The 27,889-nt window shown below is 34.5% G+C and overlaps 2 protein-coding genes across 2 annotated transcripts; both read right to left on the minus strand.

Moving 5' to 3' along the window:
* Positions 1 to 10,432: 10,432 nt before the first annotated feature.
* On the minus strand, positions 10,433 to 13,003 carry LOC8277508 (cytochrome P450 93A3). The gene is made up of 2 exons (XM_015727364.3): positions 12,010 to 13,003; positions 10,433 to 11,181 (listed from the first exon to the last, which is right to left on the minus strand). Exons 1-2 carry the CDS (start codon positions 12,916 to 12,918, stop codon positions 10,546 to 10,548), a joined length of 1,545 nt encoding a protein of 514 aa, XP_015582850.2. The 5' UTR covers positions 12,919 to 13,003; the 3' UTR covers positions 10,433 to 10,545.
* Positions 13,004 to 14,764: 1,761 nt separating this feature from the next.
* On the minus strand, positions 14,765 to 17,354 carry LOC8277509 (3,9-dihydroxypterocarpan 6A-monooxygenase). The gene is made up of 2 exons (XM_048379818.1): positions 16,141 to 17,354; positions 14,765 to 15,567 (listed from the first exon to the last, which is right to left on the minus strand). The coding sequence occupies exons 1-2, from the start codon at positions 17,050 to 17,052 to the stop codon at positions 14,926 to 14,928; spliced, it is 1,554 nt and encodes a 517-aa protein (XP_048235775.1). The 5' UTR covers positions 17,053 to 17,354; the 3' UTR covers positions 14,765 to 14,925.
* Between the last annotated feature and the right edge of the window lie 10,535 nt (positions 17,355 to 27,889).

Raw genomic sequence — 27,889 nt, forward strand, 5'->3', positions numbered from 1 at the left:
TCTGAAGCTTTGGCCTCATATTTCTACTGATAATTCCACTTAAATTGAGGTGTTCTATTTTTCTTATTGATGTCTTATTTTCTGTTTGGTTGTCATTAAAGAAAAAATGACAAGAAGAAAGGAACAGTATTCATTAATAAGGTTAGTTGAGAGGAGCTGGAAATTTTTTTTACATATCTTTCAGCTCAACTTTTACAAGCTGACACGTCGTTTATAATGAACGACTCGATGCGCGTGTTTGTCAATTTTTAGCATTTAAGCTACTGGGTGTTTATGAATTAGAAATTTTTCAAATGCCTGTGTCTAATAGGTCAAGCTCAAAATATAAGAGTTATCTGACTAAAAGTGACAAACACAGGGATCACCTATGTATTAGGCCAAATTCAAATGAGTGGGAAAGAAACTCCCCCTTGGCTACCGGCAGCGCCATTATTCCTCTAACGTCTCATCCGCAAATACAACTACCAAAACGGCTCCAAAGCTGAATTGACAAGCACTAACCGCTGAGGATGGAAATTTTAATTGATTTTAATCTCGTAAAAAACCAAAAGGGCTCAACTGCGGCCAATACTACCCCCTCAAGTCAAGCCACTAGTTTTACTGAAGTTGAAAGGCACCTTGGAAGAGGGAAGAGACAGAATCCGGAGAGGGGAGCTTACTTCTAGTAAGTATAAAATCAGTCCTAGGTTAGATTTGATTTGCTGGTATCTGCTTCTTCTTTTTTTTCTTTTTCCCTTTTTGAATGGTTGTAGAAGAAAAGAAATAAGACATACGGTGTAGAAAAATATGAATTTGATAGAGCAAAATCACAATTAATAATTTGAGAAAATAAAGATAAAGTAAGATAAAATACACAATAGAACACATAGATTTACGTGGAAAACCTCTAAACAAATTAGGATAAAACCACGGGCAAAAATAAAAGAATTTTACTATAAGAAAATAATAGAAGTTACAAACTCTCTATTTATAAAGAAGAAAATATTAAAATTCTCTCTTTATAATAAGAGAAAAATAATTGCTTAACTCTCTAATATTTTTCTCTTATTTTTGGGATGAATGAATAACAAAGTGAGGTTTCTATTATATAGACTTGGAAGGTACCTCAAAATTGTTAACTTAGCAATGTGGGAGAAATACTTCTCAAAATTAATAACTTAGCAATGTGGGAGAGATACAAATCCCTAAATATCAACAATCTCCCACTTGAAGATTTGATCGAGGATCAGTCAGATCTTCACACCGTTCTTTCTTTCTTGCCTTTCCATGCTGCTTATGCTTTTATCAGGCCACTAGAGGATTGACACCAAATAAATTTATCAGTGTTAACTGCCTTCGTCAAAAAATCTGCTAAGTTGTCTTTAGTATGAATTTTCTGCATACCCACAGTGCCCTCTTCCACTTTTTCACGAACGAAGTGATACTGGACTCGTATGTGCTTTGACTTTGAATGAAAAGCTAGATTTCTTGTGAGATACAAGACACTCTAACAATCACAGAACATAGGAATATGCTCTTATTCGTGCCCGAGTTCTTCCATCATCATTTTCAACCATACTGCTTCCTTACTAGCTTGTGTAGCTGCTACATATTCTGCTTCTGTTGTTGATGTCGCCACAACCAGCCGCAGCTGACTCGCAAAGATAGTGTGAACACATATCCTGTAGTAGATTTGCTTTTATCAAGATCACCTGCATAATCTGAGTCAACATATCCTCTAATAATAAAGTCTGATCCTCCATAACACAATGCAACATCTGAGGTTCCCCTAACATATCTTAGGATTCTCTTTACAGCATTTCAATGCTCTCTGCCAGAATTCACCATGTACCGACTTACTACTCCCACTACATGTGCAATGTCTGGTCGTGTACAAATCATTGTGAACATTAAACTCCCCACTACTGATGCATACGGTACTCGAGACATTTCCATCCTTCCTTCTTTACTGCTAGGACTCATACTGGAGGATAATTTGAAACTAACAGGAAGTGGGGTAGAAATTGACTTACAATTTTGCATATTGAAGCGTCGCAAGACCTTCTTCAAATAATTTTTCTGAGAAAGCCAAATCTTTCTATTATTTCTGTCTTGGTGAATTTGCATCCCTAGAATCTTGTTTGCTGGTCCCAAGTCCTTTATTTCAAATTCCCTAGCCAACTGTGCCTTTAGTTCTTCAATATGATCTTTGTTGGGGCCTGCTACCAACATGTCATCTACATACAACAATAAGATAATAAAATCACTTTTACCAAACCTCTTGAAATATGCACAAGGGTCTGCATTAAGTCTGTTGTATCCAAGGCTCATGATGAAGGAATCAAATCTCTTATACCAACACATCGGCGTATGTTTTAAACCGTATAGAGATTTGTTCAACCTACAAACCAAGTTCTGCTTTCCTTTTTCTTCAAAATCTTCTGGTTGGAGCATATAAATTTCTTCCTCAAGATCTCCATGAAGAAAAACTGTTTTCATATCTAGCTGCTCTAGATGTAAGTCAAATGTAGCACACATCGCCAGGACTACTCGAATAGTTGTTAATCGAACCACAAGGGAAAATATTTCGTTAAAGTCAATCCCCTCCTTCTGAGCATATCCTTTCACCACCATTCTTGCACGAAGCCGCTCCACTTGATCATCACTATTTCTTTTGATCTTAAAGACCTATTTGTTGCCAATGGCCTTTCTTCCTTGTGGTAGTGGCACAAGCTCCCAAGTCTTGTTCTTATGCAGAGCTTCCATCTCTTCTTGCATTGCTGCCATCCACTGAGATGCATCTGAACTGCTCATTGCTTCTTGGAGAGTTGATGGCTCCCCTTCCTCAATTAGAAGACAATATGCGACTTTGCTGCCTATATCATAATCTTTCTGCCAGGTTGGTGTAAATTTTATATGTTTTCCCTTTCCAAGTTCTGACTCTTCAGACTCGGCTGGCTTTTCAAACTCGACTGATTCTTCCTCTTCGTGCTCTGGTGCTGCTTCAGAAGAATCTTCTTCTGTAGACTTTCTTTCCTCCTGTATGTTGTAGTCTCTGAATTTTCTTTGAAGTGCTATCATCTGCTCCTTTCAATTTATCTTCTAAGAAGATTATATCCCTGCTGATTATAACCTTGTGGGCAGTGGGATCCCACAGGCGATACCCCTTCACACCATCAACATATCCCAAGAACAAACACCTCCTGGATTTTGGATCCAGTTTTGTAGTTTCTTGGGTATTATACATCACATACACAGGACTTCCAAATATATGGAGGTTTGAATAATCAACTGGCTTCCTAGTCCACATCTCCATCGGTGTCTTTTGATCAATTATTGTAGATGGAGACCGGTTAATCACATAACAGGCGGTGTTAACTGCCTCAGCCCAGAATGCCTTATTCAGGCCTGCAACTCCCAACAATGCTCTAGTTCTTTCTAACAAAGTTATGTTCATCCACTCTGCCACTCCATTTTGTTGAGGAGTGTATGTCGTATTGAACTGCCTCTTGATGCCTTCTTGCTTGCAAAAGCTATCAAATTCATTACCTGTGTATTCTCCTCCTTTATCTGTCCTCAAACACTTGATCTTATTGCCTGAATCAAGTTCAACCCGCGCTTTGTAAGTTTTGAAAACTGCAAATACATCTCCCTTGCTCTTGATAGGATACACCCAACATCTCCTGGAATAATCATCGATGAAGGACACAAGGTACTTAGCTCCTCCTAGTGATGAAACTGGTGCTTGCCATACATCAGAGTAAACTAATTCTAGAACATCCTTGCTTCTAGAATTGGATGTATTGAACTGTAGTCGATGCTGCTTGCTTGTTATGCAATGCTCACAAAAGGGTAATGACACCTTTGCGAGACCAAGAAGTAGATTTTTTTCAACAAGAATCTTCATGCCTTGTTCAGACATATGTCCAAGCTTCTGATGCCACACCATTGCAGATCTCTCGCTCGAACTACTTGAAGCAATAAATGCTTCTGCTTCATGCACAGTCTCTCCAAAAAACATATACAAATTAGCAACAATTTTTTCTCCTTTCATAATTACAAGCGCTCCTCGGCTAATCTTCATGATTCATTTCTAAACTTTGATAATGCAATTAAGATCATCCAGCTATCCCAGAGATAAATTCTTCTTCAGACCTTCCACATGTCGCATTCCTTGAATAGTGCGGACTGTACCGTCATGCATCTTCAACCTGATGGTTCCAATGCCTATGATCTTTAAGGCATTGTCTTCACAACTATATACAGATCCTCCTAAAATAGGTTCATAATGATGGAACCATTCTCTTCGAGAGGTCATGTGATAAGTTGCTCCTGAATCAAAAAGCCATACATCAGCAAATCTCTTCCTGCTCTCAATTGATATTGCTGCTTCACAGCACAATACATTTCCATCATCCGAAGTGCATGCCACATTCCTTTGAGAATTGGAATTCTTCAGACTCCAACAATCCTTCTTCAGGTGACCTTTCTTACAACAATGGTAGCATTTATAATTCTTTTTACTTTTTGATTTTGGTCTACCATGATTGTGACTCCCATTTGGGCCACGTTCTGTTGATCTCCCTCTCATCACCATCAAGGCTTCCACCTATTGTGAACCTGCCTTCTTATCTTCCTTGTTCCTTCACCGATTTTATTCTTTAAGAATAGTACTATATTATCAAAGACTAGAATTTCGGTAACAACATTATTTGTCAAATCGATGATGAATTGATCATACGAATCGGGTAGACTTTGGAGTAGAAGTTCGCGACGTTCTTGTGACTCTATTTTATAGCCCAAAGATGTGAGTTGAGAAAATAGAGTATTCAAGACATTAAGATGCTCTGTCACTGAAGTAGATTTTGACATTTTTAAGGTGTAAAGTTTCCTCTTAAGGAAACTTTTGTTGTGTAAGGACTTAGCCTCGTACAGTCTAGTGAGGTGGTCCCAAATCTCCTTTGTCGTTTTCTTTTTTTCTATGCTAGACAAGATCCCTTCTGCAAGTGCCAGATGAAGGTTTGCAATAGCATTCCCATCCATCTCGTTCTACTTATTATCATCTGTGAGTGTTGTCGGTCGTTCACTGATAGCCGCAAGACAATTGTCTTTTCTCAATACAGCCTTTATTTTTAATTTCCACAATGAGAAATTACTCCCGTTGAATTTTTCAATCTCAAATTTTGCCGCCATTGCTTCTATCACAAACAGTGCCTTTTAGCTTGTAAAATGAATCGCAGTAATGAACACAACTCACTAGGTAAGTTCCCAGGAAAGACTGGAGGGTCACAAGCGGACCTCTTAAGTACCAATCTCATTAGACAGAACCTTTCCTAAATTGTAAGTGTTCTTACTACTCCACACAAGCTCTTTTGCACCAAAGAAACCTCAAAAACCCTCTTCTGATGTGAAAGATCGGACTGAGCTACAACCACAGAATTTTAAGAAATTTCTTGCCAACCAAGCTTTGATACCAATTGTAGAAAAATATGAACCTGATAGAGCAAAATCACAGCTAATAATTTGAGAAAATAAAGATAAAGTAAGATAAAATACACAATAGAAACACAGATTTACGGAAAACTCTAAACAAATTAGGATAAAACCACGGGCAAAATAAAGAATTTTACTATAAGAAAATAATAGAGTTACAAACTCTATTTATAAAGGAGAAAATATTAAAATTCTCTTTTGTAATAGGAGAAAAATAATTGCTTAACTCTCTAATATTTTTCTCTTATTTTGGATGAATGAATAACAAAGTGAGGTTCTATTATATAGACTTGGAAGGTACCTCAAATTGTTAACTTAGCAATGTGAGAAATACTCCTCAAAATTAATAACTTAGCAATGGGAGATACAAATCCCTAAATATCAACAATCTCCCGAAGATTTGATCGAGGATCACCGGGATCTTCACATTCTTTCTCTTCTTGCCTTCCATTGCTTGTATGCTTTTATCGAGCCCTTTACTGGGAGTTGACACCAAATAAATTTATCGTTAACGCCCGAAAATCTGCTAAGTTGTCTTTAGTATGAATTTTCAGACGTGACCCACGATGGGTGCCTCTTCCACTTTTTTCACGACAAGGTGATACTGGACCTTGTCAGATATGCTTTGACTTTGAATGAAAAGCTAGATTTCTGTGAGATACAAGACACTCTAACAATCACGAACATAGGAATATGCTCTTATTCGTGCGAGTTCTTCCATCATCATTTTCAACCATAACGCTTTACTAGCTTATGCTAGGCCATATTCTCTGCTTGCTGTTGATGTCGCCTGTCGAGTTGGTTTGATCCATCCAACCCAAGCTCAAGAAGTGTGAACACATATCCTGTAGTAGATTTGCTTTTATCAAGATCACCGCATAATCCGAGTCATATCTCTAATAATAAAGTCTCGATCCTCATAACCTATGCAACATCAGTTCCCTAACATATCTTAGATTCTCTTTCTACAAAGATTTCAATGCTCGCTAATTCCCACTACATGTGCAATGTCAGTGTACAAATCATTGTGAACATTAAACTCCACCACTCCGATGCATACCAGATCGCTCGAGACATTTCCATCCTTCCTTTCTTTAATGCTAGACTCATGGAGGATAATTTGAAACTAAGTGGGGTAGAAATTGACTTACAATTTTGCATGAGCGCGTCTGCAGACCCTTAAATAATTTTGAGAAAGCCAAATCTTTCTATTATTTCGCTCTTGGTGAATTTGCATCCTAGAATCTTGTTTCACGGTCCCAAGTCCTTTATTTCAAATTCCTGTGTAGGTTCTTCCAATAAGATAATAAAATCACTTTTACCAAACCTCTGAAATATGCATGGGAATCAAATCTCTTATACCAACACATCGCAGATAGTATGTTTTAAAACCAGTAGGATTTGTTCAACCTACAAACCAAGTTCGCTTTCCTTTTCTTCAAAATCTCCGGTTGGAGCATATAAATTTCTTCCTCAAGATCTCCATGAAAGAAATCAAATGTAGCACATCGCCGGACTACTCGAATAGTTGTTAATCGAACCACAAGGGAAAATATTTCGTTAAAGTCAATCCCTCCTTCCGAGCATATCCTTTCACCACCATTCTTGCAATGGGCTCCACTTGATCATCACTATTTCTTTGATCTTAAAGACCTATTTGTTGCCAATGGCCTTTCTTCCTTGTGGTAGTGGCACAAGCTCCCAAGTCTTGTTCTTATGCAGAGCTTCCATCTCTTCTGCATTTGTACTTTGGAGAGTTGATGGCTCCCTTCCTCAATTAGAAGACAATATGCGACTTTCACGCTATCATAATCTTCGCGAGTTGGTGTAAATTTTATATGTTTTCCCTTTCCAAGTTCGACTCTTCGGACTGGTGGCTTTTCAAACTCGATTCTTCCAAGAATCTTCTTCCGTAGACTTTCTTTCCTCCTGTATGTTAGTCTCGAATTTTCTTTGAAGTGCTATCATCCTCCTTTCAATTTATCTTCTAAGAAGATTATATCCTCGCTTGATTATAACCTTGCGGTGGCTGGATCCCAAGCGATACCCCTTCACACCATCAACATATCCCAAGAACAAACACCTCGGATTTTGGATCCAGTTTTGTAGTTTCTTGGGTATTATACATCACATACAGGACTTCCAAATATATGGAGGTTTGAATAATCAACGGCTTCCTAGTCCACATCTCCATCGGTGTCTTTGATCAATTATTGTAGATGGAGACCGGTTAATCACATAATAACGTGTTAGCGCTCCCAACAATGCTCTAGTTCTTTCTAACAAAGTTATGTTCATCCACCGCCACTCCATTTTGTTGAGGAGTGTATGGGACAATCGCCTCGATGCCTTCTTGCTTGCAAAGCTATCAAATTCATTACCTGTATTCTCCTCCTTTATCCCGTCCTCAAACACTTGATCTTATTGCACGAATCAAGTTCAACCCGCGCTTTGTAAGTTTTGAAAACTGCAAATACATCTCCCCGCTCTTGATAGGATACACCCAACATCTCCGGAATAATCATCGATGAAGGACACAAGGTACTTAGCTCCTCCTAGTGATGAACCGGTGCTTGCCATACATCGAGTAAACTAATTCTAGAACATCCTGCTCGCTGAGGATGTATAGATATCTTATATCAATGCCTGATGAAGTGGTAATGACGACCTCATGAGACGTAGATTTTTCAACAAGAATCTTCATGCCTTGTTCGGACATATGTCCAAGCCCGATGCCACACCATTGCAGATCTCTCGCTCGAACTACTTGAAGCAATAAATGCTTGCTTCATGCACTCTCCAAAACATATACAAATTAGCAACAATTTTTCTCCTTTCATAATTACAAGCTCTCGGCTAATCTTCATGATTCATTTCTAAACTTTGATAATGCAATTAAGATCATCCAGTATCCCGAGGATAAATTCTTCTTCGGACCTTCCATGTCGCATTCCTTGAATAGTGCGACTGTCAGAGTCATGCATCTTCAACTGATGGTTCCAATGCCTATGATCTTTAAGGCATTGTCTTCTATATACAGATCCTCCTAAAATAGGTTCATAATGATGGAACCATTCTCTTGAGAGGTCATGTGATAAGTTGCTCCTGAATCAAAAGCCATACATCAGCAAAATCTCTTCCTGTCTCTGATTGATATTGCTGCTTCACGTACAATACATTTCCATCATCCAAGTGCATGCCACATTCCTTTCGAGAATTGGAATTCTTGACTCAACAATCCTTCTTGGTGACCTTTCTTACAACAATGGTAGCATTTATAATTCTTTTTACTTTTTGATTTTGGTCTACCATGATTGTGACTCCCATTTGGGCCACGTTCTGTTGATCTCCCTCTCATCACCATCAAGGCTTCCACCTATTGTGAACCTGCCTTCTTATCTTCCTTGTTCCTTCGCCGATTTTATTCTTTAAGAATAGTGGCTGCTATATTATCAAAGACTAGAATTTCGGTAACAACATTATTTGTCAAACTGATGATGAATTGATCATACGAATCAGGTAGACTTTGGAGTAGAAGTTCTGCACGTTCTTGTGACTCTATTTTATAGCCCAAAGATGTGAGTTGAGAAAATAGAGTATTCAAGACATTAAGATGCTCTGTCACTGAAGTAGATTTTGACATTTTTAAGGTGTAAAGTTTCCTCTTAAGGAAACTTTTGTTGTGTAAGGACTTAGCCTCGTACAGTCTAGTGAGGTGGTCCCAAATCTCCTTTGTCGTTTTCTTTTTTTCTATGCTAGACAAGATCCCTTCTGCAAGTGCCAGATGAAGGTTTGCAATAGCATTCCCATCCATCTCGTTCTACTTATTATCATCATGAGTGTTGTCCGATCCGTTCGATAGCCTGCAGACAATTGTCTTTTCTCAATACCTTTATTTTTAATTTCCACAATGAGAAATTACTCCGTTGAATTTTTCAATCTCAAATTTTGCCGCCATTGCTTCTATCACAAACAGTGCCTTTTAGCTTGTAAAATGAATCGCAGTAATGAACACAACTCACTAGGTAAGTTCCCAGGAAAGACTGGAGGGTCACAAGCGGACCTCTTAAGTACCAATCTCATTAGACAGAACCTTTCCTAAATTGTAAGTGTTCTTACTACTCCACACAAGCTCTTTTGCACCAAAGAAACCTCAAAAACCCTCTTCTGATGTGAAAGATCGGACTGAGCTACAACCACAGAATTTTAAGAAATTTCTTGCCAACCAAGCTTTGATACCAATTGTAGAAAAATATGAACCTGATAGAGCAAAATCACAGCTAATAATTTGAGAAAATAAAGATAAAGTAAGATAAAATACACAATAGAAACACAGATTTACGTGAAAAATCCCTAAACAAATTAGGATAAAAACCACGGGCAAGGATAGAAGAATTTTACTATAAGAAAATAATAGGAGTTACAAACTCTCTATTTATAAAGGAGAAAATATTAAAATTCTCTCTTTGTAATAGGAGAAAAATAATTGTTTAACTCTCTAATATTTTTCTCTTATTTTTGGGATGAATGAATAACAAAGTGAAGTCTCTATTATATAGGCTTGGAAGGTACCTCAAGATTGTTAACTTAGCAATGTGAGAGAAATACTCCTCAAAATTAATAACTTAGCAATGTAGGAGAGATACAAATCCCTAAATATCAACATACAGTGCATATTATAGTGTTTATATGTGTGTGTTCTGGTCTTTGAACCTTAATTATATAATATGCTGCCAACACTCTAAAAATTTCGCCATCAAGAAATGGCGGGTTCTATCAACAGATTCAGTTTTCAATTATTATTGATCAACGGGTGTCTCATCAAACAGCTATAGCCTTGGCAATGCTTTTAGATTTTTCCTCTTCACCTCTCTTTAAGTTACACAAGCTGTATTGTTTTGCACCTTTAACTTTCACAAATTCTGAATTTAGTTGCATACGTGTTTTATTTACTTGTGTATATTTGTGATTATTATGCATGAAAATAAGAAAATCAAGGATTGGGTTTTTTAAGAATCTGCATTTAGTTGCAAGCAGGAGTAATGGATTCAAAACCTATTAATTCTTGATCGATCAGAATGATGGGAATGGCTTTAGCCTTGCAACCGGTACACAAATTAAAGGATTAGCCCTTGGAAGAGTTAAACCAGGTCCTTCTTCCATGTCAACAGTGCCATTCCCTCCATTAACTTTCCATTCAAAGCATTGGATCATAGCAACAAGGCTGGATTGTACCATTTGTAATGCTAATGAAGTTCCAGGGCACCCCCTTCTTCCACTCCCAAATGGCAGCAAATGGAAATGTTGCCCCTTGACATCTAGCTGACTCTTTGTATTTGATTCTGCATTCATAAACCTTTCTGGAGAAAATTCAAGTGGATTATCCCAGTGATTTGGGTCCCTTCCAAGTGCCCACACATTAACAAACAGTCGAGTCCTTGCAGGAATTTCATACCCATTGATGGCACAAGTTTCAGTTGATTCTCTTACAATCAGTGGGCCTGTTGGGTGAAGCCTAAGTGTTTCCTTTACTACAGCTTGTAAGTAGGGGAGGTTAGGAATATCTAATTCTTGAACTAGTCTGCTCTTTCCAATTACAAAATCAATCTCTTCTCTTGCTTTCTTCATAATATCAGGATGATTTATTAGCTCTGCTAGTGCCCATTCTGTCGTAATGGCAGATGTGTCGGTCCCAGCTGCAAAAATATCCTGTTCAATGCAGAAGTTTCAGGTTATTTGCCGTGATTCTCTGAAACAGCAACAAATCATAGTTTTTTTCCTGCTGCTTTTGTCAGAACTATAAGTAGAATTTCATTCCATCAAATAACAGACTGAAAATTCTAGTTGCATTATTGATTGCATAAGATTTTGATACCTTGCTTTCATTGGAAACTTGATTACTCTGGATTTGGTTCACTATAGAGTGGACTAAGTCATAGAGTTCCTATTTTAGAAATGCTTATTGATTGCAGGAAGCAACTTCAGAAAGATATAGTTTCTAGTAGAATTTATTGCTGATAAAAAAGATGCAGTGGTTGACTAGGATTTTGGACATTGGAGTGATTTGGAAGTCGTAAAATCTTTGCACCTAACTTTTAATTTATATAGCCAGTCATCTATACATATTGTTATTCTCAAGAAAGGCTATAATGTAACTAAGGTTTATATTATTTTGGTTGAAATCTGTAAAATTTATGGAATTTATTTATAAATCTAAAATTTATGTGCAATGATCAAAGGAAAGTTAGTTTAGAATTCTATATAATCAAATTTGTATAGAATTAGTTATAGCTAAATTAAATTCTAACAAAATAAATAGAATTTTCAAATGAGTTCCATATTAGTAAGTAAATAATTATAATATCAAAAAACCTCTTTAAATTTAATCATTTTTATTTTACTTTCTCTTTTGTGTCTTTTCTCAAATGAAATGAATTCTTTAATGGATTTCAACTGACTATTGTTTGATTATCAATTTATGAGTTAAGGAGATGATAATAGATATTAAAAGTTTTCTTTGAGTGAAGGACTCTTTACCAGGATGAAGGCTTTGATGTTCTCTCTTGTCAATTTCATTTCTGAGTTCTCATCTTCTTGAATATCAAGTAAAATATGGAGTAAATCTTTCATCAATTCTCCTCTACCTGTGTCCTTCTTTATCTTCCTTTCTTCTTCATGCTTTGTTATGATCCTTTCCGTCATTGTGTCAAATTTGTCACGAACTTCCTTCATCCTTCTTCCAAATCCCTGCAAATCTAAGTTCTTGCATAACCAAATAAAATCTGACAAATTAAACTTCCCTGTTAGCTCAGCCGTCTCTTGCACCAATTTCCTGACGTTATTAGCTTCATCTTCATCTTCTGAACATGTTTGGTTCATAATCATTCTTGATATTACATTATTGGTTACCCTTATAAGCTGGCCTCCAACATCAATTGACTCTCCTGCATTTGCTTTCTTTAGCATGATTTTCAAAAACCGCCTTATCTCTTCATGTCTGACTGGAAGGAGCTGATCTAGTACTCGTCCTCCAAGAAGTTCAGTCATGCACAATTTCTTCATGAACTTCCAGTATGGTCCATAAGGAGTGAAGGAGAAATCAGCTGAGCCATATGTAAGGTAATCAACAGCAATCATTTTCGGACGATCCAAGAACGAAGTTTCATGAGTTTTGAGGAATGCTTTTGCTGTCTCAGGGGAGGAAGCAACAACACAAGGGATAGAGCCAAGGGATATGTGAATTAAGGGTCCATAGCGGATTGAAAGCTTGTGAAGGCCTTGGTGAGGTATTGAACCAAGGAGATGGAGGTGTCCAATGATTGGTAGGGCTGGTGGGCTTGGTGGAAGATGAGCCTTCGCTTGAAATTTTCTTAGTACTGCTCTCACCACAATCATGGAGACTAGCCATACGAGAAGAAGGATCATGTACTCCTGGAAATCAGCCATTTTTTAATCTTTGTAAATTGGTTGAGTAAAAGGTAAAGGGGAGCTGTTTAGGCAAGAATCCCTTCTTTTATTGATAAAAATTTCACTTGGTGCTGGGAGAAAAAAGGAGAGGATTCTAAAGACGGCAGTCACGGCAAGATGTACAGGAATAAATATTATAAAAGAAAATAAATTAGATTGATTTTGTTTTTTTTAAATTTAAGTTGCTTTCTTTGTTTGTTAATGTTCTGTTAATAAGTATTTTAGTGTATTCAAATGCAAAGCTACATAAGAGTATTTGACGAAGCAACGTCATAGGTTTCTTGGTCTTGACTGTTTCCATTACACAGAATATATGCCTGTTAGACAAATTTTATTGCAAGTTGTGACATTGCTCTGGGTAGAAGCTCGCAAATTTTTGGTTAACAGCCAAAACTTTCTTCAGGAAAGCTTTCCAATTGTGGAATTCTTTTGTTCCCCAACTTTCAATGGGATAAATTGAATAGCTATGGTGAGCCACAGGATTAGAGATATTTAAGGATGTGCAGGTGATATTGGAACAGCTTCCTCTTATTCCAAGTGTGTTATTTTCTCCCAACTTCGTCTAAATTTCTTTATTATTTGGGTTATGTCCTTGCATTATTTTCAAAATTTCTAACACTAAAATTTGGTCCTCTCTGCAGGCGGGCAGGCAGCCGGCCAGGCAAATGCTGAAGGTGACTGATTCATCTTAATTTGAGGCCAAATTATGCCAAAACTCCAAAGTGATCCATCATTGCAGGCCAGTTTGAGACATAAGAGCAAATACATCTTTTGTGTATGTTTTCCAAACATTTAATACTGCTTCCATAACTATATAGGTTTAATTATTTGCTCTATAGCCTAGTCATTATCTTGTTTTGTTTTATATGCGACTCTATATATTTATATTGCATATTTGTTGATGCCTTTGTTATATATATATTTATTTTAAATTTTTATTCTTGATGTTAAAAATCAACTTGCCACTATCTGGTGAAATTCTTATATTTCTTTTTAGAGTTACAATTTGCTCTTGGTTCTTATTTTGGCATCCTTCAAAGATGATTTGGGAAAGCTTCATTGTGCAAAGGATATTAGCTGCCAAGTGGTGCGGCAGCTTTGCTTATGTGAGTAATCTTTTGATTGCTGCTAATTAAGCCCGAACTTTGGAACTTTTTCCTCTATTTCTTTTGTGCTGCAGAATCCCTTGTTGAAGTATAATAAGTTTCTACTATTGGGAAGATTGTAATCTATACTATAAGAGATTTTAATTAGTACTATTTCTAGAATAACTCCTATACATGTTCCATTTATGAGATTTTAAGATATTAGATAAAAAATTAACATTTGTCTTAAGGGAATTAACTAGATAAAAATCGCTTGAGATTTCTTTAAATAATAATATAATCTCTTGAAGAGTCTCATTTGCCTGATTATCTATCTCTTTCAAGTACAACTACTTAAATTGTCACCACTGTTTTCAAGCGATTATTTCTGCTATTTTCAAAAGAAATTAGGAAATTATGTGGAAATAAAGAAATTGATAGTTAAATTACTATTATAAATAATTTTTTGATGAATATTAATTAAAGCCTTAAACATATTATTATAAATAATTACTTGCAATTTAACAACCTTGTGCTATAAATTATGGAAATGTATTCAAATATTGGAAGTTTATGCAGTCAACTTTAATTGAAATTGTTTCAAAATTGAGATTTTAAAATTAAAATCCAACCAGCATGTAAAAAAATAAAATTGAAAGTGAGCCTATGCTAATTTCATATAACATAACAGTGCCTCCTGATGAGATAGTAAAAATGAAAATAGTACTAGAAATGGGACATGAACAGAACAGAGAGAAGTTCCTTGAATTATAAATATATACAAAGTATAACAGTAACCCCTTTTAAAGTTTCCAGAGTAGGTTCAACATCCAGTTCTAACAAACAGTTCTGCGATTAGTTTTCATAACCTTAATAATACTCGCATCTTCACGAACCATGATCAGATTGACAACAATGGACTGAGCCTAACCGCGGGGAAACACACCAGAGAATGGGCTCTGGGAAGTGTTAGCCCTGGTCCCTCTTCCATGTCAACAGTACCATTCTCACAGTCACCAACTCTCCATCCAAAGCATTGGATCATAGCAGCAAGAGTTGTTGGAACAAATTGCAGTGCAAATGATGCACCAGGGCAACTTCTTCTTCCTGTCCCAAATGGCAAGAGATGAAAATGCTGCCCCCTCACGTCAAGCATATTATTCTTTGCGCTCCATTCTTCACCAGTAAACCTCTCCGGCTTAAACTCAAGTGGGTTTTCCCAGTGGTTTGGATCCCTGCCAAGTGACCAGATGTTAACGAATAGTCTGGTCTTTGCTGGAATTGTGTAGCCAGCAATAGTGCAATCTTCAGATGATTCTCTCACAATTAATGGCCCAGTGGGGTGAAGCCTTAGTACTTCCTTGACTATAGCTTGAAGATAGGGAAGGTTAGCTATATCTGATTCCTCCACTAGTCTGGTATTTCCCACAACAGAGTCAATCTCTAGTCTTGCTTTCTCCATCACATGTGGATGATTGATGAGCTCTGCTAGTCCCCACTCCACCGTAATGGAAGATGTGTCTGTTCCAGCTCCAAATATGTTCTGTGAAATTGAAAAGTTAACTGCGGTATCTACTTTTCAATTAATTACAGTATATATATTTTAGCATTATCACAAAGAACTCCGTACAAACTTTTTTCATCTCTCATTCCGGTTCCTGTTGAATGTAAATCCTCCAATATGAGGGACAACTAATCACATTCTCATATAGACATTTAGCAGACAGAGTAGTGAAAGCAAATTGTACATTTTCTTGGCAGGAAATAGAATAAAAGGAGGACAATATTGATGACGTGAACTCATAATAAATGTTCTAAATTCAGATGTGCAAAATTGTATGTGGAGATCTCTTCTGAAAGATATTTCTAGTGCCTGATGTATCAAAGGAAAACATTTGTAATATTGTGAAATATGCTTGATAATATAGCATATTTTGTGATATTTGATTTCAACTAGCTGGTTTTGAATCTGTTGCAATATCAAATATTGTTGGTTCTGAGGCTCACTATTAGAAGTTCAAGTACTGTGAAAGTTGATGATGCTTTAAATGGCAGAAATATCAGAATTTGCAATTTGTTTCCCTATGTTCATGCTTGTGTTAGAAGACTGACTTACCATAATGAATGCCTTAATGTTTTCTATGGTTAATCTTCTCTCTGCGTGTTCGTCTTCATATATATCGAGTAAAATATCAAGCACATCCTTCACTCTATCACCTCCATCATCCATTTCCTTCTTTTTCCTTGCCTCTTCATGTTCCTTAATGATCCTTTCGATCATACTGTCATACCTATCTCGAGCATCCTTAAGCCTTTTCTCAAAACCCTGCAAATCCAAATTCTTGCAGAACCAAATTGAATCTGACAAGTTAAACTTTGCTCCTAACTCGTTCAACTCTTTCACTAGCTTTCTCACCTCATCGGCTTCATCGTCTTTTCCAGAACACCTTGTTCTAAGCACCATTCTCGACATTATGTTATTGGTCAATCTCATCAGCTCTCCACCAATGTTAACTGCATCTTTTGCTGAAGCTTTACTCAATACTACCTTCAAGAACCGCATTGTCTCTTGCTGTCTGATCGGCAGGAACTGGTCTAGCGTTCGACTGCCCAACAACTCGGTCATGCAGAGTTTCTTCATGAACTTCCAATGGGGTCCATATGGTATGGTGGCAAAATCAGCTGAGCCATAAGTAAGATAATGAAGATTGGCTACTTTAGGGCGGTTCATGAAATTAGATTCATTATTTTTAAGGATTTCTCTTGCAATTTCTGGAGTGGAAGCAAGAACACAAGGTTTTGAGCCAATGAAGAAGTAAAGCAGAGGTCCATAGCGAGTTGAGAGCTTGTGAAAAGCTTGGTGAGGAATAGGACCTAGGAGGTGCATATGCCCTATGATTGGCAGGGCCCTAGGACTTGGTGGGAGGTGAGCTTTGTTACGAGTTTTGGCAAAGATAGTCTGAAGCAAGAAGAGAGAGCCCAGGAAGATAAGTAGTTGTAAGGCGTAATCTTGCAGTATATCAGCCATCGCTGAAATGTTGAACAGGATATTTTTACAAATATGCTTATATAAGAGTGAACATAGTGGTTTTCTTTATCCTTCTTGTTCGTCTAATTATTGGTATAGATTTGGTGGGTTGAAGCAACATCATGGAACACCGCACATAGTGTGATTCATGCTTAATTATTTGTTTTGAGAAGAATCTCTTATCATTTCATCATCAAGGTAAAATACATCTATAGTAGGACAGAAACACTGACAATCTCTCAAGATCGGATTTAATTATGAGTAATGAATCCTTGAAGAGCATAAGCATATATGAAAGAGAAAAGGAAGAGGATACTGTGATTATACATTATCATCTTCATTAAGAAGAAAAGGCAGAAACAAATTATACATTATTTGGCATGATGCACTTCTTGTTTTTAGGCCTTTTTTCTTTTTCTTGGGCTCTTTTCTTATGATTTTTTTCAGGACCACTCTCGTCGGTGCTATCAAAGCATAAGCAAGAGTGTCTTGTGTACCAACTGCATTTTGACTATTTACATGCAGGCCAAGAGCATCCTTTTATATATTATCATGATCAGAACCCTCAATTAAATTATTTCAATCAATTCCAAGTTGCAACTAGCAGATTTTATGTACCAAAAGAAATATTATTTCAAATCAATTAACATTATTGCCAAATGTTCTAATAAAAGTCTAATAAAATCGAATAGACTTTTGATTATAAGAAAAATTCTGATATCATCTTAAAGAATTAATTAGTCTAAAAGTTTAAGCTATTAGATAAAATTTTAAAAATAGTTTAACGTTTTTATTCATTGAAATTGGCATAAATTTTAAGACACTGTGATTTTTTTATTTTTTTTAAGTGCAAACATGAGTAAGATATGAATAAGTTTTTTATTTCTACGTCCATGGAGTGATAGAAATTTTCAGTACTGAGCTTTAGATATATTTTGACACTCTTTTCTCTTTAGATATATTTTGACACTTTTTTCTCATTAGCAATTCTTATTACGTGTCAATATTTTATTTGTAAAATGATTTAATTGAAATGTAATTAAAGTTGAATAATTGAAATAAAATAAATTAAATTTTATAATTAAAATAGAATTAAGTATAAAATTTAACAACCATTCTGTCATTATTCCTTCAAAAAATTAGATGAACGAGATATGATTTAAGTGTTTTATATTTAGAAAATAAGAAAGTGATACTTATTTGAGGGATTGCTATGGGCACAAGACTAATTATTAATGGACCACATGCATTAATTCTATATGTCTGTAAGGTAAGTTGAGACTTGAAGTGATTCCTTAATAATTTGAAAAAGATGTATATGATTAAGAATTAGTTTGTATATAATGGACCACTCCATATAGTAATAGTTTCTTAGATGTTCTTCAATCAATCTCTTTCCCATCACCTTGTCCTTGTCTCTGATATGCTTTTCCATGTAATACAATAACTTTGAAATCATTAGATAATTTTATTGTGTGCATCCATACGTCTAGGCTTTCATCAAAATGATTTGGATGGCTAAGACTTGAACGTCTCCTGCGTGATTCTTGTGGAGGTCAGATGTTTCTTCAGTTCATATTTTCTGTGGGATTGAAGCCCACCTATAATTCATCTTCTTGTCTTTTCCTCCCCCAAAGGAATATCTCTTCTCACTTCATCTACAATTATTACAATAACTTATCATATACAAGCTTTGTCCCTTTTTTCTTGTCAGGATGAGTTTGAGCACCGAAAACCATTATATATAATTACTCAATTTTTATCTAAATTATTATAATTTCTAACATAAATTAAATAATTAATAGATCATATATGTTACATATTTTCTATTAATATTAATTTTTATATTAAATATAAATATAATAACTATTACAACTGTCACGAGTTGAAGGAATGGGTAGGCTTAAGGCCAGAGTAGTAAACACTCACCGATTTAAACAAATCTCATCTCAAATTAATATTATTAAAACAACAAATTATCTTAATAGCTACATTCTACATAAATACTTCGGTCTGCTAGAAAAACTAGGCGAGACCTGAAATTCGGAAAATTTACAATTGATACATCTACTATTACTACTGCGGAGAATCTAAGATTTACCAATTTACATACCAAATCAAATACATCACCCGATGATGAAGGAGTCGGATTCTTTGAATAAGAGTCGCGAGAGGACTACACGAATATGAAAAAATGAGATTGTCAGTCTCGAGAGTGAGTTAAAATCAAATAATCTGGGGACTATTGCTTCTTCTAAAAAAAAAACATAGATTATTCAAATCAGTATATCAAACCATACTATAATCATACCCTACTATTTCTTTCACATAAAATATTAATCATTCGAATCAAAATATCAACCATGCACGTAAATACAATCCATATTATAATCATACCAAAAAAATTAATAAATAAATAAATAAAAATATATTTTTACTTTTCACGGGACGAGTGGCTCGGTAGAACCCTAAACCCCAAAATCTAGTAGCCATTCGGCTCTCTTAATCCAATAAGATGGCATGCTCGACTGGGACCTTACCTCCACCGTCACTTAAGTATCCAAATAAGAAATCTAGTAGCTATTCGGCTCTCTTAATCCAATAAGACTGGCCAGGAGCAATGCTCGACCAGGGACCTTACCTCCGGTCACTTAAGTATCCAAATAAGCCGGCCGAGAGCAATGCTCGACCAGGAACCTTACCTCCGGCGAATTTACACAAATCGTGAGAGCCATGCTCGTGGGCAAACCCATAACAATCCGATTACATGTCCATGATCATTACCTATGTAACCCATCAGGCGGCATGTTCTACAAGCCACATTTCCCAAATCGCAATCATCACATTTAATAAATATTATTGTCTAAAGAAGTCATTCAACTATATCAAAATAACGATTAACAATTTTAAAGTAAGACATCATGCAACTCATGTGGAAAACTGATAATATTTGATATTATTATAACATTACTAATAATAATATTTATATTATCTTCAATAATCCAGTGAAATTATTTATGTTGCGATTCTAATAACCATATTATGCATAAACTTTCAAAATAACATATTAAATTCAGACTTAGCAATAGTGCAACGATTAAGTGACTTTAACTCACAGGATTGGGCGACCTCCTAGCTCTGCTCCGGTGCCTCGGTTGGAGCGAGCCGAACAAACGGACAATCTAGTCACGGAAAACAATTTATCAAAACGCTGAGACAATCGATCATTAATCCTAGGTCTAGACTCCTAAGAATATCGACTCGGAGAATTCTCACAAAATCGCGTGAACCTCCCTACAACACGAACATTACCCCCCGTAAAAACGGGTCCAGGACCTGCTAGAAGAACACTTCAAATATCCAACAATTCAAACAATAGGAGTCGGGTCCCTAAACTTCACTATTTCCCGACTCCGCCACACAGCACAAAAACATAACTATGGCAGGCAAACTGACAAACAATTATTTTTGACTCACAATATCATCAAATACACAATATAATCCAATAGACACAATTAAACCAAGAATTTCTAAAATCAACGGGCCAAAGATAATTACCGAGACGCTCGATCGCTCGGTCGACTCGCCTCCAGCCGCCGGAGTCCGATCGACGATCCGAACACACCATCGGACTCACAACGGCCGGCGATCGCTTTTGATTTTTCGATCCGACACCCGATCATCCGGGAGAATTTGCGGACGATCTCGGTCGATTTGCAAACGAAGTCCGATCGCCACGGGGAGAGTCGGGATACGTCCTCCGATCGTCCATCCTCCGGCCGGATCTCACGGAAAAACCCAAAAACGCCGCCACCATTTTCTCTCTCCACCGGATCTTCCGTCTCCGGCCACCACCGCTTAAAAGAGAGCCTTTCTGCCGAGAGGAGCCGATCGCCACTCAACTCGACCGCTTCCGCATTGCCGCCACCACAGACGCCACCGCCTTCCTCCTCTTCTTCTTCGGCCATCACCATCTCTCTCTCTCTCCCGATCTACTTTCTCTCTCCCCGATTTTCTTTCCTTTCAATATCGACATTAGGCCCCCAAACTTTTCCTTATTGCAATTTGGTCCCTCAACTTTCTTAATTACTTACAATTTCATCCCGCGGAATTCCAATTTGACCCCCAAACTTCTTTTTAGCCTTTCAATTAAGCCCCTAACTATTTAATTTGGGCCAAATCCGAATTATTGAAAATACACAATTATAAAAATACCCCTGACCGACATATTTATTTACAAAAATACCAAGCTCACAAATTTCCATTAAAACCCCATAAAAATAAAATTATACTTTCAACCCTTATTTCCAAAATAAATTTCCAATTTAGTCCTAACACACAATTAAATTAAATAATCAATTTCCAACTTAAAATTTAATACTACTAATCAATTTTAATACAAATTTTCCCAAAATTCTTTTATAAAAATATCCTTTATAATTTCTACCATAATTTTTCCAATATATAATTTTATTTATATATATATATATATATATATATATATATATATATATATATATATACATTTGGAAAAAATTTGAATAACCAAAATATAATCATTTCTCAAATAGTTTACTTAATTAACTCCTTAAAAATCAAACTAATTGGATATGGAAAATAACTCATTTATTAAATATATAAAAAAATTCCGGGTGTTACAACAACATATTTAAAAGTAGACGTCGTGACAATTAGAGATGAGCACGGTGTAAAGGAGTTCAGAAATTCATAAATCTCCAAAATCATACCATAACATAAAAATCTCTATCCGGAATCGTATCAGTTTTTTAGAACGATTTGGTACAAAAATTCAGGTCTAATATCACGGTCGGTTCAATCCACCAAGCTAATAAAAGATTGTATATTAAGTAAATAAATATTTATTAGTTCCAATCCACCAAGCTGAAACTGATAAATATATTTCATCTAACACCTCAAATGGAATATAGTGTTGTTTTATTAAAAGACACATTATTAGTAAGAATTATTTTGTAAATATGATTAATGTCATATTAGCACTATATCATCATAAATTAATAAATTAATTTGTTTGGTACGAGAATATTTTTTATTATTAAGATTTTAAAAAAAATTAAATCTTTTATTTTTTAATTAAATGAACGATATGGACATGAACTTGTAACTTTACTATAAAATCGAGATAGACTCAGTGTGTCACGATCCACTCTGTGGACCCGTGACCGGCACTAGGGAATGGGTAGGCGTAAGGCCACCGAATCCCGTAGTAAGCCTGACACTCACAACTCAAACAAATCTCATCTCAACTTTTACTATTATTAACGCCATAAGAACTAGGCGAGACCCGAATCTCAGAAAATTTACAACTGATACATCTACTATTACTACTGCGAAGAATCTAAGATTTACCAACTTACATACCAAATCAAATACATCACCCGATTATGAAGGAGCCGGGTTACTGAATAAGAGTCACGGGAAGACTAACAATCACGCATCTGAAAAAAAAATTGAGACTGTCAGTCTCGAGAGTGAGTTAAAATCAAATAATCTAGAGACTATTGCAGTCTTCATAGAAAATATTAATCATTCGAATCAATATATCAACCATGCACGTAAATACAACCCATATTATAATCATACCGTAATAAATAAATAATATATTTTTACTTTTACAGGACGAGTGGCTCAGTAGAACCCTAACTCCAAATTCTAGTAGCCTTTTGGCTCTCTTAATCCAATAAGACTGGCGCCCAGAGAGCAATGCTCGACCAGGAACCTTACCCCCAGTCTGGTCACTTAAGTATCCAAATATACCGGCGCCCAGAGAGCAATACTCGACCAGGGTCCTTTACTCCGGCATCTCATTCCAATAGATCCTTAACTCTAGTTCGGTCACTTAATATTCACTATCTGCCTAAGCCTTTCAGCCCTCTTATTCCAATAAGACTAGCGCCCAGAGAGCAATGCTCGAACAAAGACCTTATCTCCAGTCTGGTCACTTAAGTATCCAAATAAGCCGGCGCCCAGAGAGTAATGCTCGACCAGGGCACAACTCATAATAATCTTATTACCATAATTTACTCAGATCAGCCTAGAGAGCCATGCTCGACCAAGGCGAACTCATAAAAATCTTATTACATGTCCATGATCATTACTATTACCGGTGCGCACGCGGTCCTGATGTAATCCATCAGGTGGCATGTTCTACGAAAGCCACATTCTCAAATCGCAATCATCACATTTAATAAATATCATGGTCTAATGAAATCATTCAACACATTATCAAAATAAAGATTAAAAATTTAGGGCAAAGCAACGTGCAATTCGTGAGGAAAAATAATAATATTTGTATTATTATAACATTACTAATAATAATATTTATATTATTTTCAATAATTAATAATCAAATGAAATCATTGATATTGCGATACTAATAATCGTATTAAGCATAATTTTTAAAATAGCATATTAAAATCAGACTTAGCAATAGTGCAATGATTAAATGACTTTAACTCACAGAATTGGGCGATCTCCTAACTCTGCTCCGGTGCCTCGGTTGGAGCGAGCCGAACAGACAGATCATCTAATCACGGAAAATAATTTATCAATTACGCTGAACAATTTCAATTGACTCTAGGTCTAGATTCCTAGGACTGACTGTCTAAGAATCTCGATTCGGGTAAATTCTACCAAAAATTCGGCAGAACCTCCCCTACAACACGGACATTTGCCCCCCGTAAAACGGATCCAGGACCTGCCAGAAAAACACTTCAAATATCCAACAATTCAAACAATGGGAGTCGGGTCCCCAAACTTCACTATTTTTCCGACTCCGCCACACGGCACAAAACACGAGGCAGGCAAGCTGACAAACAATTATTTTTAACTCAAAAATATCATCCAATACTCAACATAAACCAATAGACACAAATTAAATCAAAGAATTCCAAATCAACGTGCCAGAGAAAAATTACCGAGACGCTCGATCGATTCGCCTCCAGCCGCCGGAGTCCGATCGACGATCCAAACACACCATCGGACTCAAAACGACGCGCTGATGACAATCTCCGCTTCTGATTTTCCGATCTGACACCCGATCATCCCGAGAGATTTGCGAACGATCTCGGTCGTCAATACGCAAACGGAGTCCGATCGCCACGAAACCGATGCCATTGCGAAGCTTGAGCTTAGGAGAGTCGGGATACGTCCTCCGATCGTCCATCTTCCGCCGGAGCTCTACGGAAAAGCCAGAAAACACGACTGCCACCACTTCTCCGGAACTCTCTCCTCCGGCCACCAAAACCGACACCGGTGCTGCCAAAAGGAAGCTCTCTTCGAGTGAAGCCGATCACCACCAAGATTGGTAGGAAAGGTTGGAAATGGCCGGCCCAAAGCTTCGACGAATTCCTCGCTTGCAAACCTGCTTTGTCTGCCGTAGCAGCAGCATCGATCTCCTCTTTCCCCCGCCACTTTCTCTCTCCCCGACATCTCTTTCCTTCCTTTCTCTTCTTCCCCGATTCCTCTCATTTCAATATCGACATTTGACCCCTGAACTTTTTCTTATTACAATTTAGTCCCTCAACTTTCTTAATTACTTACAATTTCATCCTGCAGAATTCCAATTTAACCCCTAAACTTTCCTTTATCCTTTCAATTAAGCCCTTAACTAATTAATTTGGGCCAAATTAGACTTATTGAAAATACATAATTACATATATACCCCTGACCGACATATTTATTTATAAAAAAAATACCAAACTTACAAATTTCTATTAAAATCCCATTAATAAAATTATACTTTTATTCCTTATTCCAAAATAATTCTCCAATTAAGTCCTAACGCACAATTAAACTAAATAACCAATTTGTTAAATATTTTTCAACTTAAAATTTAATACCATTAGTTAATTAAAATACCAATTTCTCCAAATTCTTTTATAAAAAACATCCTTTACAATTTCTTCCAAAATTTTCCAATATATAATTTTATTAATATAAATATATATTTGGAAAAAAATTTGAATAACCAAAATAAAATTATTTCTCAAATAATTTACTTAATTAATTTTTAAAAAAAATCAAACTAATAGGATATAGAAAAATGACTCCTTTATTAGTCCAATATTAAAATTCAAAATTGTATCTAAATCATTCCAATTAAACCGGATTAAAAAAATAAAGCTAAAATTAATTTAAATAAAAACTAATTTATTAATTATTATTAATATTACTATTATTAAAGAAAAAAATTCTCAGTATTACACAGTGAACAATTAATATTGTAATAAAATATAAAACTTAGTGCTTCTATTTTATATTTGGGCCAATAAGCTTAAATTTTATTAGAATAGAATTGTTAAATTTATATTTGATAAGGTTTTTTATATTTGATTTTAAGTTTGAGCTTAAGATTTAAACTTATCTATTATAAAAATAATCATATATATAAACAAATAAAATTCTAAATCGGTTCTAGTTTCGGTTCTTCAGTTTGGGACAATACGGAAGGGTTTGGTATGGTTCTTGGTATGGAGAACTAATGAGATCTAGAACCGTACTAAAAATATTTTTTGGTATAGTTCGGTTCGGAGAAAGTCAAATGGTCAACAGATATTTTTAGTTATGGATATTTTCGGTATAGTTCAGGATCTCTGAATCCCATGCTCAGCCCTAGTGATAATAGAGCCAACTGACTTCAGTTTTAGCTTGATTTTAGAAAGTAAAATATTTAATTAAATTGCATCCTTTACACGAGTTGAAATTGGAACTAATAGTTCTGATTCTAGCTAAGGGGAATCTGATCTTGACGAGCTTCTGATTTTGAATCGATTCCAATTTGTTTTGACCATTCCGGTTCCATTTACCCGATATATAAGTCTTTGATATGAATATTGAAAACTAAATAGATAATGTGAGAATCTATAAAATATTAAAAAAAAACTAATATTTAAACTCTAATTTTATGACAATATAAAATATGTATGTACAAATACAAGTGATTGTTCATTATTAATTAAATTTCAGTAATATAAAATAAAATTAAAATAGAAAATAAAATTGAAGTACTAAAGCACAAAGAAAAAAAGAAAAAAAGTTAATGTGATTTAAGAAAAAGTTAAATGTCTTCAATACATTCTTATTAAAAAGTATATTTCTATTTTTTTTCTTTAAGCATTTCTAGGTAGAAATCATAAAATATTTTAAAATTATATAGTATTTAGACTTTTTTCTACAATTAATAAAAAAAATAAATCACTAAAAAGAAAAAATAAACGTAAAAATGAATGTAATTTTTAAATTAAAATGAGTAAAAGTAATTGAACTATAAAAAACACAAAATTTATTAATAAATTTAGATAAGTAAATAAAAAATTATATATATATATATATATATATATATATATATATATATATATATCAAATAGATAATCAAATTTAAATCAAAATTTTATAATATAGTAAGAAATATCATATAAAAATAAAATAACAAAAATCATATATATAAACATTAAGATTTAAAAAGTTGTTACTATTACAATTATAAATTAAAGGAGAAAGGAATTACTTTTTATTAAGAGTAATGTTACACAGTTCATCGTTTTTTATCCCGCCTTTTATCCACCTGATGTAGTATCCACTATTTTTAAAAAATTATCTTTTAATATTTAAAATCAAAGAATAATTTTAAAAGAATGATAGATGCCACAGCAGATGGAACAAAAAATGATGAAATGTTTTAATTAATTAATATTATAAAAAAATGACAAATGTCATTAAAAATCCTATATGACAAGCTGTACTTAAATTATTCTCTTTGTTTGAGTTTTAATTTGTGTTGAATTATTTATACCTAAACTAAATTTTAACATGATAGATAAAAATTTTAAATAAATTTCATTTTAATAAATTAATGTGTTTCATGACACTAAAATATTTCAGCAATAGTTATTATTCTTATTTTATTTTTTTATTATATCTTCTTCGCAAATAAATAAATTTGTTAATGGATTTTAACTAAATATAATATAAAAAAAGATTTATATCGTCTAAAATCTTAATTTATTATTCTTTCTTCCAAATAAAGTAAGATTAAAGAATCTTTTTTTTGCTAAAAATAATCTATAATATATATATATATATATATATATATATATATATATATATATATATATATAAAATTTTATAAAGCTACACCATGTAAAATTTCAATAAAAAGTATATGTGCCTTTGATGTGGTTATATAATAATTTATTATAATATATATGATATTAAATATCAATCAATAAAATGATAATATTAATTTATTTTAATATTAAATACTAATAAGATAAAATGGTGTAATTAAATACTTATTAAAATAAAATGATAATTAAGTATAATAAAAAAGTTATTATATAACACAACTAATTTACTATATATATATTATTTTTTATTATTTAAAATGACAATATTAAATGCATTCTAATATTAAATACTAATAAAATAATATAATATAATTAAGTACTTATTAAAATAAAATGATATCTAACTATAATTAAAAATTAGTAATTACATAATATTACTAATTTACTATATATCGATTATTTATTATTATTTAAAATGATAATATTAAATGCATTCTAATATTAAATACTAATAAAATAAAATGATATAATTAAGTGCTTAATAAAATAAACTCTACTTGGCATATATATATATATATATATATATATATATATATATATATATGAGGTTACACTTGGTAATATTTTAAAAAGCCACATCATGTAAAATTTTAATAACAAAAATAGGTGGCTTGATGTAGTTATATAATAATTTATTATAACATTAAATACTAATCAAATAAAATGATAAT

This window comes from Ricinus communis, chromosome 10, assembly GCF_019578655.1.
Source record: "Ricinus communis isolate WT05 ecotype wild-type chromosome 10, ASM1957865v1, whole genome shotgun sequence".
Taxonomy (NCBI): Eukaryota; Viridiplantae; Streptophyta; class Magnoliopsida; order Malpighiales; family Euphorbiaceae; genus Ricinus; species Ricinus communis.